The sequence below is a fragment of the Solanum pennellii genome, chromosome 11 (genome assembly GCF_001406875.1).
Source record: "Solanum pennellii chromosome 11, SPENNV200".
In the NCBI taxonomy this organism is placed as follows: Eukaryota; Viridiplantae; Streptophyta; class Magnoliopsida; order Solanales; family Solanaceae; genus Solanum; species Solanum pennellii.
Window position 1 is genome coordinate 59,944,869 of NC_028647.1, and position 14,685 is coordinate 59,959,553.

General features: G+C 26.7%; 1 protein-coding gene across 1 annotated transcript; it reads right to left on the reverse strand.

Moving 5' to 3' along the window:
• Positions 1–9,508: 9,508 nt before the first annotated feature.
• Positions 9,509–11,646, reverse strand: LOC107004387 (heat stress transcription factor B-4b-like). Its single transcript, XM_015202593.2, has 2 exons — positions 11,401–11,646; positions 9,509–10,018 (listed from the first exon to the last, which is right to left on the reverse strand). The coding sequence occupies exons 1-2, from the start codon at positions 11,644–11,646 to the stop codon at positions 9,509–9,511; spliced, it is 756 nt and encodes a 251-aa protein (XP_015058079.2).
• Between the last annotated feature and the right edge of the window lie 3,039 nt (positions 11,647–14,685).

Here is a 14,685-nt window from a genome sequence, read left to right on the forward strand (position 1 = left end):
ATATATACATATATATATATATATATATATATATATACATATATATATATACATATATATACGTATCTCAATATGTATGAATATGATTTATGAAAGGGTACAAGACTTTTGGTGGGAAATAGCATGCTTGCTGGAAATAATAAATCTGTTGAGGAAGGATATAATATTCTAAAAAAATAAATACAAATTGACTATGAAAGAAATAAGAATACGAAATTCTGGAAAACATATAGCATACATAGTAAAATAATATAATCAGTATACAATATTCTAAAAAAAATACAAATTAACTGTTGAAAAACAGGCATATGTTTAAGAAATACAAATTCATATGAGATAGTATAAATAGTGAAAATGATATAATCAGAATACAATATTTCAAAAAAAATATAAATTGACTGTTAAAAAATAGGAAACATCTATGCTTAAGAAATACAAATTCATATGAGATACGTATTTGAATGACTACAAATAAAAAAGAAATACAATGTTCTTAATAAAAATACAAATGATGAGTAAAAGAAAAATAATTGACTAACAAAAATTAATATCAATATTATTCTGATATGAATACAATTTCGCGACCTTCTTCTTTGACTATCTCTTTCTTCTTCGTCTGCTATGTTCCTTTTTTCCAATTCTTTTCACCAAATTCAAATCTGAATCTGTGTTTATGGTGAATTAATAACCCTATAAGCAAAATTTGAAATTATTAAATATGAATATACAAAAAAAATTAAACAATATATTATGTATGAATGTCTCAAATATGAAAATAAAATCATAAAAATAGTGTTTCAAATACTAAAATTTCGAAATAAATAAATATTTGATGAATATGTTAACAAACTCATATAAAAATAACGAAAAAATTGTAATACATACAATCCAAAATTCAACATAATTTTTTATTTTAAAAAAAAGTCTTATGAAATGTCGCAAAATAAAAGATGATTATGAAAATACCTTTATGTATTGAGAGATTTCTTGAATTAATCGATAGATCTGAACAAATTGATATGAACTTGAATATTTAATTCTTCTTCAACAATGAGAGACAATAATGGTGAAAATGGTAAAAGAGAAAAAAAATTTGAAAATCTTAAAGATGGAAATAAATTTAATGATACTAAAGTCTAGAAGAAGTCTAAATGGATAGTGAATATATTTAATGTTGGACTGTTTTGAGAAATAAAAGGAAAGACAAATAATAGTATTTACAAATTATTTTTTAAATATTGACATTTTGACGTTTTGACTAAATATTTTAAAGTGTATATATTTTTACTAATTAAGTTAGGAATTGTGACTACTTTACTAATTTTTCCAAAAATAAATGTATATAGAATTATAAATAGAAAATATTGCAATATTATTGTAGTAGAATCAAATACACATAAAATTTGAGCAAACTTCATGACAAAGAACGAAAGTATTAGATAATCATGAAAATCAAATTATATAAAAAGTTAAATTGTACCTCTTGCAAAATCAATTTACGAAAAGGAAGCAATCCTAATAAGGAACCTCGAAATCACGAAAGTAAACCCCAACCTCAACCTTAATCTTTATTTGTGAATGAATAAAAAATAAAAATAAAATAATACGAGAGTGAATAAGGATATCATTGTACTACGTGTGAATAAGTATGGTGTTGACTAATGTGGAGTTGTGATATTTTTGGTGTTAGGAAGATTATTGGATTTTGTATGTGTGTGTTTGTGTGTGTTGTTGCATGTGTATGTTTCTGTTTTTTGCTCTTTTTCTTTTATTTTTCTGCTGATTGTTTTTCAACCCCCCTTTTCCCTTTTTTGTTGGTGTAATATGGATAGTAATGCAAGTGTGTAGTAGTGTATAGGAGTGGGGTAGTGGGGTTGAGGTAGTGGAGGTTAAGGTGGGGTAGTGGGTTGGGTAGTAGTGAAGTTAAGGAAGGTTATTATTAATAATTAATATAAAATTATAATAATAAGAATATTAGCTAATTATAAAAATAAATAATAATTGAATAGCTAATATAAAAATTATAATTAAGAAATATTAGTTTTTTATTAAATCAAGATTAAAATATATTTTGCTGTTTTCAAATCTTTAAAATAAATTTACTAAAATAAGACAAAATTAAAATATCTAACTTAAACATAAAAGAAATGTTTAAGAAATAAAACATAGTGTAAAATCTTATGTCTGGTCAAAATAACATTACTAGTTTATTATTTAATGAAGGTATAATTTCATTTAATTATTGTGTGTAACTATATTTTAATATATTTGCTATTAAATATGGGATCCATACTTACTATATACTGAAACAAAAATGAACAATTTCATATATAACAAACATAAAAATCATATTTTTATGCAATAACTATACTTTGCATAATTGCGCTTCATTAAAAACATAAATATGTATATTTTGCTGAACATATACAAAAGAAAACAGTTGTATAATTTGTTTCTATTTCGGTATACATATACAAAAGATCAATTGTATAATATGTGTTTATATAAAGCGAAAAAGACAAAAGAAAACTGGATAAGGAAAGATCGTATTTGTATAATCATAAGTGTAAAGGACGAAAATATATGAATTTATATTTGTATATACCATTTTCTCTCGCTTTATACAAACACAAATGCAATGTATACATTTGCGTTTGTATAAAGTAAGAGTGGCGAGCAAGATCTGGGAGTTGGGAACGAAAATATATGTATATATACAATTTTCTCTCAGTTTATACAAACACAAACGCATTTTATACATTTGTGTTTGTATAAAAGCAAGAGAGACGAGGGAGGCTACAGGCGAGAACGAGAGTGGCGGGCGAGATTCACCCGAAAAGAGGCGAAAGAGCAACAATTTGCTATAGATACAATTAAATCAAACTATGTTTATAGAAAATAATTTAAATTAATAATTTGTTATTATATACAATTTTCCCAACAAAAATAGTCTTTCTGGCTTTTGTATACTCATTTATACAAATACAATTTTATCTCTCCTCTCTTCATTATTCTCTCCTAAATCACTCATACACATACAATTTGAATTTAAAATTTACTCTCTCCCTCTTAATCGTGATTTTCCTATTACAGATAACCGTTCAAATTTTTCTTGGGTTTAACACAACATTTTGAAGTCAATGCAGGATCTATTGCAAAATCTAGAGAAATGGAAGAGGAAAAATATATTCATGAGTTGAAATCTGAGAAAAAAATAACCTAATAGTATTGAAGCAAGTTACCAATAATGCTAATGCAAACGACATCGAAATAGTTGAAGGAGGACACAATAGGAAAGCCAAAAATCACAGATATTCGTATAAACCCTAAATGTATATAGTAATTTATATATTTAGTAGTTATTATTTATACACATACAAAATTGTGATTTAATTTCATATATACATAACTACATTGAGGCGTATTTATATATTTGTATATTTAAGTCATATATTCATATAGATATACAATTTATAATTATATACAAATACAGATAGTTCTATATTTATTAAAATATTTGTATGCTTATACATATGAATATACTTGTATATAGTAATTAATTTGTATATATCATTTTTTCTCGCTTTATACAAACACAAGTGCAATGTATACATTTGCGTTTGTATAAAGAGAGAGAGGCGAGTGAGAGTGGCTAGCGAGATATGGGAGCGGAGAATGAAAATATATGTATATATACAATTTTTTCTCACTTTATACAAACACAAACACATTTTATACATTTGTGTTTGTATAAAAGCAAGAGAGACGAGGGAGGCTACAGGCGAGAAAGAGAGTGGCGGGCGAGATTCACCCGGAAAGAGGCGAAAGAGCAACAATTTGCTATAGATACAATTAAATCAAACTATGTTTATAGAATTTAATTTAAATTAATAATTTGTTATTATATACAATTTTCCCGACAAAGATAGTCTTTTTGGCTTTTGTATACTCATTTATACAAACACAATTTTATCTCTCCTCTCTTCATTATTCTCTCCTAAAATCACTCATACACATACAATTTGAATTTAAAATTTACTCTCTATCTCCTAATCGTGATTTTCCTATTGCAGATAACCATTCAAAATTTTCTTGGGTTTAACACAACATTTTGAAGTCAATGCAGGGTCTATTGCAAAATCTAGAGAAATGGAAGAGGAAAAATATATTCATGAGTTGAAATCTGAGAAAAAAATAACCTAATAGTATTGAAGCAAGTTACCAATAATGTTAATGCAAACGATATCAAAATAGTTGAAGGAGGAAACAATAGGAAAGCCAAAAACAACAAAAAATCACAGATATTCGTATAAACCCTAAATGTATATAATAATTTATATATTTTATAGTTATTATTTATACACACAAAATTGTGATTTAATTTCATATATACATAACTATATTGAGGCGTATTTATATATTTGTATATTTAAGTCATATATTCATATAGATATACAATTTATAATTATATACAAATACAGATAGTTCTATATTTAGTTCTATATTTATAAAAATATTTGTATGCTTATACATATGCATATACTTGTATATAGTAATTAATTTGTATAAACATTGGTGTTAGTATCGTAGTAGAACTCTTTTGGGTAAAATATTTTACTAAAAGATGATTAGTGTGAATCACGAGGTTCTGTAAATTTCTACTATCGTATTTAGCGTTCATGTACCAATTTGTTAAAAAAATAATATTTGTATAATTTTTTTTTTTTTAAAAAGAAGACATATACAAATCTAAGACTCCATAGCAAACTAAACTATAGTGTCATGCAGCGTAATAAAATACACTATAGTTATGAAACATTATTTGCTTAAATGTAGTTTCATACATGAAATTTACCCTAAAATATAAATGTAGTATAATGTATTAAATAAAATTCGATTTTTTCGTTAACAAAAAAAATTACTTAAACATCAATAATCGAACTAAATTATTGAGATTTTAAATTTGAATTTGAAACCGACCGTCGATTTTTTGGGTACATTATACCCAACCCTACTTAGCACTACAAATGTTTTCCATAAATATGAAGGTAAATACATTGGAAAATTATTTCACATTATATTTTCACGCACATGTTAAAAAGTGGTTATGTATCTTTTTTTTTCTCTTGATAAACATGTTGACTTACAATTCTTTTTTTATTTTTAACTTTTGCAAACTAAAGTGTTTTGTTCTCTGGAAGCAGCTTTATATATTATATATATTGCTTTTATCTCTGTATTTTTTCATTTTTGTAAGTTGTATTTTGCTTCCCAGAGTATACTTTATAGGAATTGTTAAATACTTATCAAAGGTAGCAAAGTCAAAGGATTTTAAAATTTTATTTAAGTTAATATGGAGTTATATTTTATAATAGAATTGTCGTTTATACAATTTATTTGTGCTACTCACATAAAAATATGGAATAAATTCAATAATTATTGGACTTAAGCCCATATATAAGTCCACCTTAGTCCATAAAGGTCCTTTGCAAATTAACTAGCCCATATATTTGCTTTTCGATTTTACTTTTCGATATTCAAAACATTTTATTTGAAATCTCATTAGATATATATATATACACATAATACAGAGGATGAAACGAAATAAATAGGCAAAAAATATTAAATAAAAATCAAGATCATCAATATCAACCTCTTATCAAATCGCAGTTACCTTTTGCTTTATTACTAAAATTGACATGAAGCTTACCTTTTAAAAACCTTTAAAACAAGTAGAGAAACAGTCAATCGAAATCAATAATATCATTAACAACCTTTTATTAAATCAAATGATGAAGAAAGAGTCAATATCGGCGACCTGAAAAACTTTAAAACAAATAGAGACACAATTTATCAGAATCAACACAAGCAATATTATCAAATTGAATGATGAAGAATGGTCTACAGGGGCGACCTGAGAACATATGTGTCACATTTATAAACGATAAATTGCTACAAACAAAATATGCACATACATATGTTCTCAAATCAACCCTATTGAACACATCCACATATTGTTTAACTCCCATCTTTTTATGTGAATTAATAAAGACATATATATATATATAGGAAAAAGGTGTACACATTGTACTACAATTAGTACTAGTACTTCAATTCCAGGACAATTTATTTTTCTTCATATGATGTCTTTGTCTATAAAGTACTACTACAAACTATTGTACTCACTTATTTGTACTACAAAAATAATTGTTATATACTACATCCGACTCTTTCTATATGTCACTTTTTGGATTTTAAGAGTTAAACAAGTTTATTTTTTATCGTAAGTTTTTCATAGATCTTTTAAACATTTTGAATTATCAATTTTGTGAATCATAGTACTTTTTACGTAATTTACAAATATATAAATTTCATTTCAAAAAAATTGAAGATTCCATGCGCAAATTTCCAGTCAAACTTAAACTGTTTGACTCTCAAAATATAAAAGGTGTCATATAAATTAGGATAAAGGAGTATCAATCAAGTCACGTTATTTCTTATACTCGATAATCTATTTATTTATTTATTAGATTAATTAAATCTCTTAATTGTAGACACCCTTTATATGACCTAATAATTATTGTTTTAATATTGATTTTATATATATAGCTTAAAGTTTGTATTATTATTTTTCTCCGTCTCAATTTATATGATATAATTTAACTTGATGTAAAATTTATGATGTTTAATAAATGATAAATATTTGTGAGATCCTTAATAAGTCTCAATGTTCTGAAGCCAAAAAAAAAAAACCATTCAAAAAAATGTAACTTTCAATGCTCAATTGTCTCTTAATGTTTATTTTTCTTTTATATTTATTGTTTTATTCTTTTCTTTTTTTTGTCAACTTCTATTTTTCGTGTTCTTTATTTATTTTTTTGGATAATGCACAAGTATCCCTCAATCTATGTCCGAAATATCTGAAACACACTTATACTATACTAAGGTCTTATTACCCCCTAAATTTATTTTATAAATAATTTTCCATCCCTTTTCGTCCTACGTGACACTATCTTGTGGGCCCAACATGTGTTGACATTTTTGTTCAAACTAGTGTCACGTAGGCCAAAAAGGGGTAGAAAATTATTTATTAAATAAGTTTATAGGGGTAATAGGATCTTAGTATAGTATAGGTGTGTCTCTGAGATTTCAGACATAGATTGAGGAGGGTACTTATGATTTTTTCTTTTTTTTTTCTATTTCTTTATTTTGTTTCATTTTTTTTTCTTTTCTCTTTTTTTTGGTGGAGCTTAACTTCTTGTTTGGAAATCATTGTACTAATAAGTAATAAGTCTTAACTCTAAGCCAATAATTATAGAGTATAATCTCATAAATCAAGATTCTTGTCCATGTGGTGCAACTTATTCATTGGAAGTCCTTTGAGCTAAATCTTGGCTCTAAGCAAGAGTTATAGTGCGCGCATATGATAAATCAAGATATAATGTGGTAGCGTCAAATTTTATATATGAGACGTAACTTATTGTACTAAAGTTGTTAGTCAAAGTCTTGCCTCTAAAACCAGAGTTATAGAGCATCTAATAAATTAAGAAATAATGTGGTAATATCAAGTCTTACCTATGAGGCGTAATTAGTTGTTTTAAATTCTTGATCTAAGTCATGCCTTTTAAGACAAAGAGTATAGAGTTAATTCAAGTTTTCTATTTTTCACAAACTTAATGTGTTACCCTCTTTCAAATATTTCTTTGCTTGGATGAAAGACTTTTTTTGTTTACTACAAATAATATTAAATATTGTCAACACATATACGTATTTTGACATTCTTTTTATCGAATGAGAAATTATGGCTATAAATTATTATACCTAGCCTAGCTAAGGAATTGATTTTCACCAACATCAACAACATAGATTTGCAAACTAACCAATGATTTTAATTAACTTTTGAAAATGAAAGAAATGAAATTAAGATAAAATATTACTTTCAATTTTTGAGATGATTGATTTACAAATAGAGCCTCCAATAACATTTACTATTGTTGTTGGTATTTCTACCAAAATGGTAACTCCGATGATAAAGAATGGAAAAATTATGCGAAAAAATAAATATGTACTAGTTAGTTAGCTAATATAGTAATAGTTTGAATTAATTATGTGGCCCCAACTTAATTTTAGTTGCAATTACGTCACTTGTCCTCTTTTATACATATACAGATTCAAATTATGCACATATATAGAATTATATGACATATATACAAATACAATTAGCCTCTCTCCACTCTCTTCCCTTTCTCGCTCTCCTCTCTCCTCTCTCTCCCAATCTCTCTCCCAATTTCGCTTGCCAAATATAAATACATATTTATATCAATTTTATATATATATATATATACACATACACACACAATTCACATCTTTCAACTTTCCACCCTCTTTCGCTCACCTTTCTCATCCTTCTTCCAATTGCGCTCTCTCCTTAAACTTGCTCACCAGATATACAAATACATATGTATACCAGTTACATATATACAATTATTTAACAGATTTACATATACAATTCGACATATATACGTATACAATTCGTCTCTCGCTATTCTCTCTGCTCTCTCGCTCGCCTATTTCCTCCCTCTCCCAATCTCACTCACCTCTCTCCTTCCTCTAGCATGTAGCTACGAACTGTAATTAACAAACTATATCCATAAAACATAATTAAGTTATTTTTGAATGCTTATATACGAAAATTCTCCATAAAGAATTCATAAAGCCCAATTAATACTTTATTGCTCTAAAATGAACCTAAACAAAAGTTCGATTAGGACGCGTGCTGTAATCATATAATTCAATTGTACCATATTTTGGGTAAACAAATTAGTCTCTCATAAACAAATCTATAAATTCTTTGTACCAATTGTCTTTATCTTGGGGTGGTCTTTAATTTATCCTTTATTTTTTACCCTATTGCTCAATTGATATATATATATATATATATATATATATACATATATATATATATGGACTTAAACGCCCTTATCTATGACCTAATTTCACTAGGTATAACTATAGAGAACTTTTCTCCCGCTAGACATAAGTTTTGTAGGAATTAGGTACCGTATAAGTTGTGTACTATTTCTATTACCTAATTTCACTAGATATAAGCTAGCTTAGAAAATTTTAGTCTTACTCAACATAAATCGTGTAGAATTAGATAATGTTTTTTATGACATAATTTGAGTTACAAAATTGAAACTTTGTATCTATCGATATAAATACCTGATGTATGTCTTTTACGACATAACTTGTGAGTTTTGAAATGAACGTTTGTGTCTATCAAACATAAGTTTCATAGATATATGTCTTTCCCTATACTTTTGTTTCCTAGAAAGTCAAAATTCATATTCACATTTAGTGTTAGGATATACACTCCTCATCAATTGATATACAACACCCCCTTTACATAATTAATTATCATGGTTTTAATTTTAGAAAGAGATAAAAAGAACAAATTGATTTAAAGTTAATTAACACTATTATTGCTCCATTATGAAATGTTCACTAATCAACATTCTAATTCTTCTTGATCAATCCTTTCATGATACAATCTCTTCTTCCCACATAAACTTACTCCAAATAACTTTACCTTATCACTCTTTGGCTCTTCATGATCTTCAATATGTACTTGGCGATGATGATGATTCAGACCTCCATTAAGTAAAAACACACGGGATTTTTCCTCAACCGGTTTGACATGATTTTGAATGAAGTAGATAATGTCATTGTAGAGATTCTTCATATGTGTGAGTTCAGATAATAGTACAATGTTTCTTTTCCTTAGCCTTTCATTGTCTTGTGTGAGTGCTAAAAGAATATCATGATCAACACTACTACTAGGGTTTTGTATTTCTTGGTGACAGATACTTCTTGTGATATGTTCTTGGTAGGGTGTCAAATGATGTAATTGTTGAGGTGTGCTCTTTCTTCTTTGGATCTCACAAAGTAAGTGTTTTTGTCCTTTCTTGAAATGTTCATTTGCAAATTCCCATCTCTCTGCAACTATCTTCTTAAATCCCTGAAATAATATAAGAAATGAGATATAGAAATTCGATAGACATAACACATAATAAACATACCTTCAATTTGCATCAGCTAATAATTATGTCCTCCAACTTTAGGTATATGCATAAGTAGACACTTAAGTTTATATAAAGTTGAACAAATAGCGTCCTACATGATGTATCACACAAATTGTCACGTATGATGCATGTATCTACCTGTTCAACTTTATACAAAATTAAGTGTTTATATATGCATATCCAAAGTTAAAATACATTAATGTCAGTTGAGACTAAATTGAATTGCTAGTGTGTATTATGTCCTTTTGATATAAAGAACTTCTTTGTAGAATCATATGGTGATTTGGCTTATTGAATTAGTGAAATCCAACTAGAAGGTGTTTCTCTTACTTGTCCCCTTGCTATTTGTAGGCCCAAGAAAATGATTTTGGAAAGCAAATCATTGTGCTTGGAGAAATTTTTTGTCACCATCATCATTATTACTAAAATCTACTAGGTTTTGGTTGAACTCCACCAAAAAAAAAATAGAGAAATATTGTTATCTTCTTAACCATATAAAGTTTCCATAAACCAAAGAAAATGATTATGTTGTAAGAAAATATGCCTCATCTCCCAGACATATAATGAAAAACTAGAAAATAAATATGTACATGATGTGGATGAGATATCCTTTCTTGGATATTTCCTTCTATTTATTTATTTATTTATTCATTTTATTCATTCATTCATTATATGGAATATATTCTTAACTGAATTTTTTAAATGGTCTAATTTTCACCTATTATTTGAAACAACAAAGCAAACTAAACATGATAATTTCTAGCCTAAGATTCTCCTTTCAAGCAATACTAAGCAATGTATTTCATTATCCTTAATGTATTTCAGTAAAAATCCAAACATGGGTTGTGTAAGAGTGATAATGTATGTATTTATCCTTAATCATAAGTTTTGGGTTCGTGCATTTCTGGTACGAATTATTTTTGTTGGGAGGCACTTTATTGTCAATGTGCACGAATTTGAATTTAATTGAACCCCGTGGATAACAGACATCAAGTGAAAAAAACAAAACTAAAACTGACAAGGGTTATGTTGGAGTGTCATTTCTTCTTTTTTAACCACAGGTTTCAAATTCATATACTGCTAGTTACAAAGTCATCTCTGTTAGAAAACACTCCAGCGTCAATGTTCGTAAATCTAAATTTAATTGAAACGTTGTGGATAATAGACACCGGGTGAAAAAATTTTAAAAATAAAACTAAGTAGTAAAAGATAGAAAAAGAAAAGAAACTCTTAAACATAACTTCATTCTTGGTAAGTTTGAGAGATCAAAAGACAAAAAAGAAAAGAAAAGATAAGAGGGTATAGTATATAGACTTACATAAGTATTGAGTTGCCTAACAAAGCTGGAGAAATTGTTGTGTTTAAAGTAGTTGGGAAGAAGATCTTTAGCAAACTCAGGAGGTCTCCATACAACAAAAGTGTTTTCATATTCACCCCATGAAACAATGTGATCACTACTTGGATCATCCACTAGTTGATATGTTTTTGTCAAGAAGGGTGCAACCATTGCCTTTTGCATTGTGAAAATCATCTCTTGATCACCACAAGTACTTGAAGAAGCCATTAAGGATTAACTATATTGTACTTGTTAATAAGAAGGTTTGTCTTTTAATTAAGAAAAATGAATGGCTCTTCCCTTCTTAGTTTGTGTGTGTATATATGTTGTTGTTTCATGTGCACATGTGTGTTTTTATTTATTTTTTTGGTAAAAGAGAGATAAGATATTATAACTTAATAAGAGGAGTGACTCTAGTAATTCGGTGGTCTAAAGCCAAATTTAAAAGGAGGCCTTAAATTTGAATATATATTTTTATAAGGTTTATTATAGTCAATAATTTAATCTTTCTTGAGACATAGAATTCATAATTTGTCAAACTTCTATTACTTCTTTACTCTTTTATATAAAAAAAAATTATTTTCGACAAATAATACTTGACATTATTTTTTTTAAAAAGACTTATAACCTATTATTTTTTTAAAAAATGAGGCCCCTCAAATTCGGGGGCCTAAGGTGATTGCTTTTTTTTGCAAAGCTGTAGAGCTGCCTCTGCTTAATAAACGAAAATATCATTCTCGATTCTACAAGAATTTTTATGAAAGCCTTTCATTTGCTTCTCTTCGATGAAAGTTTGATTTTCCCAGAATCCTAATTTTTGGCCTAATTCTTCTTCTGATGATCAATTCAACCTCTGATCAAAAAGATATACCTTGATTATATCTCATCAATACAAGTTAATTCCGATTTGAATCACTTATGATTTATAGTTATTTACTGATTGTTAAGTCATACCGTTATAGAATGATACGTATCTTTTTATATAAGACACAAGATCTTTGTAACTTAGAATTTTTTCCCTTTTACTCATTTCTATTGTTTGTAACTTCAAGAAAAAAGCATATGAACTTGTCAATATAATTATATTTGTGTCTGTTTAGATTTGGTATATTATGAGATCCAAATCCAACCAATGAGTGAATTAACTATTTAAAATACAAATATATTGTTCCCTTTTTCCTTTTATTGGATAGAGAAGTGTCTAGTGGACCTTAGTTTTATGGTATAATATAAGTTGTTTTTTCAAAAGTCAAATTGGTCAACACACTTTTAATCTGTGATTTAATATTAAAACTCTACTTTCATCTAAATTTTTGTGCCCAAGTGTGATACTTTATCTTTCTGATAACATCTAATTGAAATTTGAGTCTCATCTCATGCTCAAATCTTAGAAGGATTTTGTGTATATTGATGTGAATTTTCAAACATTACAAATATTTTTGGTATAATCTATCACAAATTATAATAAAATAAAACATAAAGTTGAGGCATGTATAATATTTCATTCTCTAGAGGAAAATTTAAGTACATTGCATTATAATTTATATGATTAGCAATATAATTATTGTCTTTGTCACTTTTAGAATATAACAGTCTAATAACATCGTATAATTCAAACAACTTTAGATTAGTTGAAGAGTTCAAAGCTTCATCATTAATACATTTTTCTTCAATATAAAATTTTTCTCTCTTGAATCGTGAATAAGTTTAAAAACTTCGAATATTTTTCTTTCTAAATTATCTCTTTTACTATACTAACACCAACACAATACAATATCTCTCAACCTTTATTCATTGATCCAATATAAGGAAGAAAACATCCTCTATATATAGGTGTAGAATTTCTTTCACAAATAAATGTCAAAAATGTGGATTGTCATTTAAGGACTAGTGAGATAATTAGTAGAAGATAATGAATAGAACATGTCATTATGGTTACATGTGTTACAAAATATTATGACACCACTTCCTTCACTTTATGCTTACTAATTATTATTCTTCGCATATCATTTTAATTTCTAATATTGAAACGCAGAATAACAATATCAATAGTTGAAGGGAGATCATTATGTATAATGAAGATATGCTCATATTGAAATTTCACTTAGTAAAATAATAATAGTAGTAATTTTTACTTCAGAGCCATAGTGGTGTCACATCTTTAATTAATTATTTGAATTTACGTGGTAACTTCTTCTTCGTATTGATTTAACTCAAATTACCTAAAAATTTACATACTAATTTGATTAATTCAAATTTATGAAATTAAATATTTTTTATAAAATAATAACTTATAAACTCAAAATTGTGAACAAATAAATTCCAACCATGAACTATCCATCACTTTTGCAACAAATGTATTGTTCTTGTTCATATAAAATATGAAATAAAGATACAAAAAGACTCCAATTCTTGAAAAAGTTATTTTAAAGTACTTAAACTTTCATAAAATTCTCCTTAAAGTTCAAAAAAAGAATTATAAAAAGTCAGAGAAGGCATGTGAGGGGTGCCTCTTTTTATGGCTTTGTTTTATAATTCTTTTTCAAAAAGCTTGTTCTATAATTATAAAGAAAAAATTGTCTTATTTTATAATAAATCACAGATCTAGTTATAGGAACATTCCTTAACTTTTTTATTATTTTTCCTTAGACCATGAATGAAAAAGTTATATAAATGAAATGGTAATGGAAAATTAATTTAGGTAATTTCTTGGACTAAATTATATATTTATTCCTTCTTTGACTTTTGAAAGAAATTTAGCAAAGAGGAAATAAGAGAGAAGCACTTGTTTAGAGGCATATAATAAATTTTAGCATAATATAAAATGCTTAAAAGTTATATAAATGAAATGGTAATGGAAAATTAATTTAGGTAATTTCTTGGACTAAATTATATATTTATTCCTTCTTTGACTTTTGAAAGAAATTTAGCAATGAGGAGATAAGAGAGAAGCACTTGTTTAGAGGCATATAATAAATTTTAGCATAATATAGAATGTTTAAATTTTTATGCGTAGCTGAAGTTCAGACATTTTTATCAGCGATCAATTATTTTTATCTAAAGTTGAGATGTTTTGCTATTATTGTTTGAATTTCACACATATTTACCTAATTTCATGAGTATATGATTGAATTTAAACAACACTTCATATACTACTTTATATACTAATCTTGATATATCATTTATTGTAGTTTTATCATATATTGTTTATAGAGTACAAATTTTTTAATTAAAAAAAAAAGGAAAAGAGGAGAGTATTATATACTA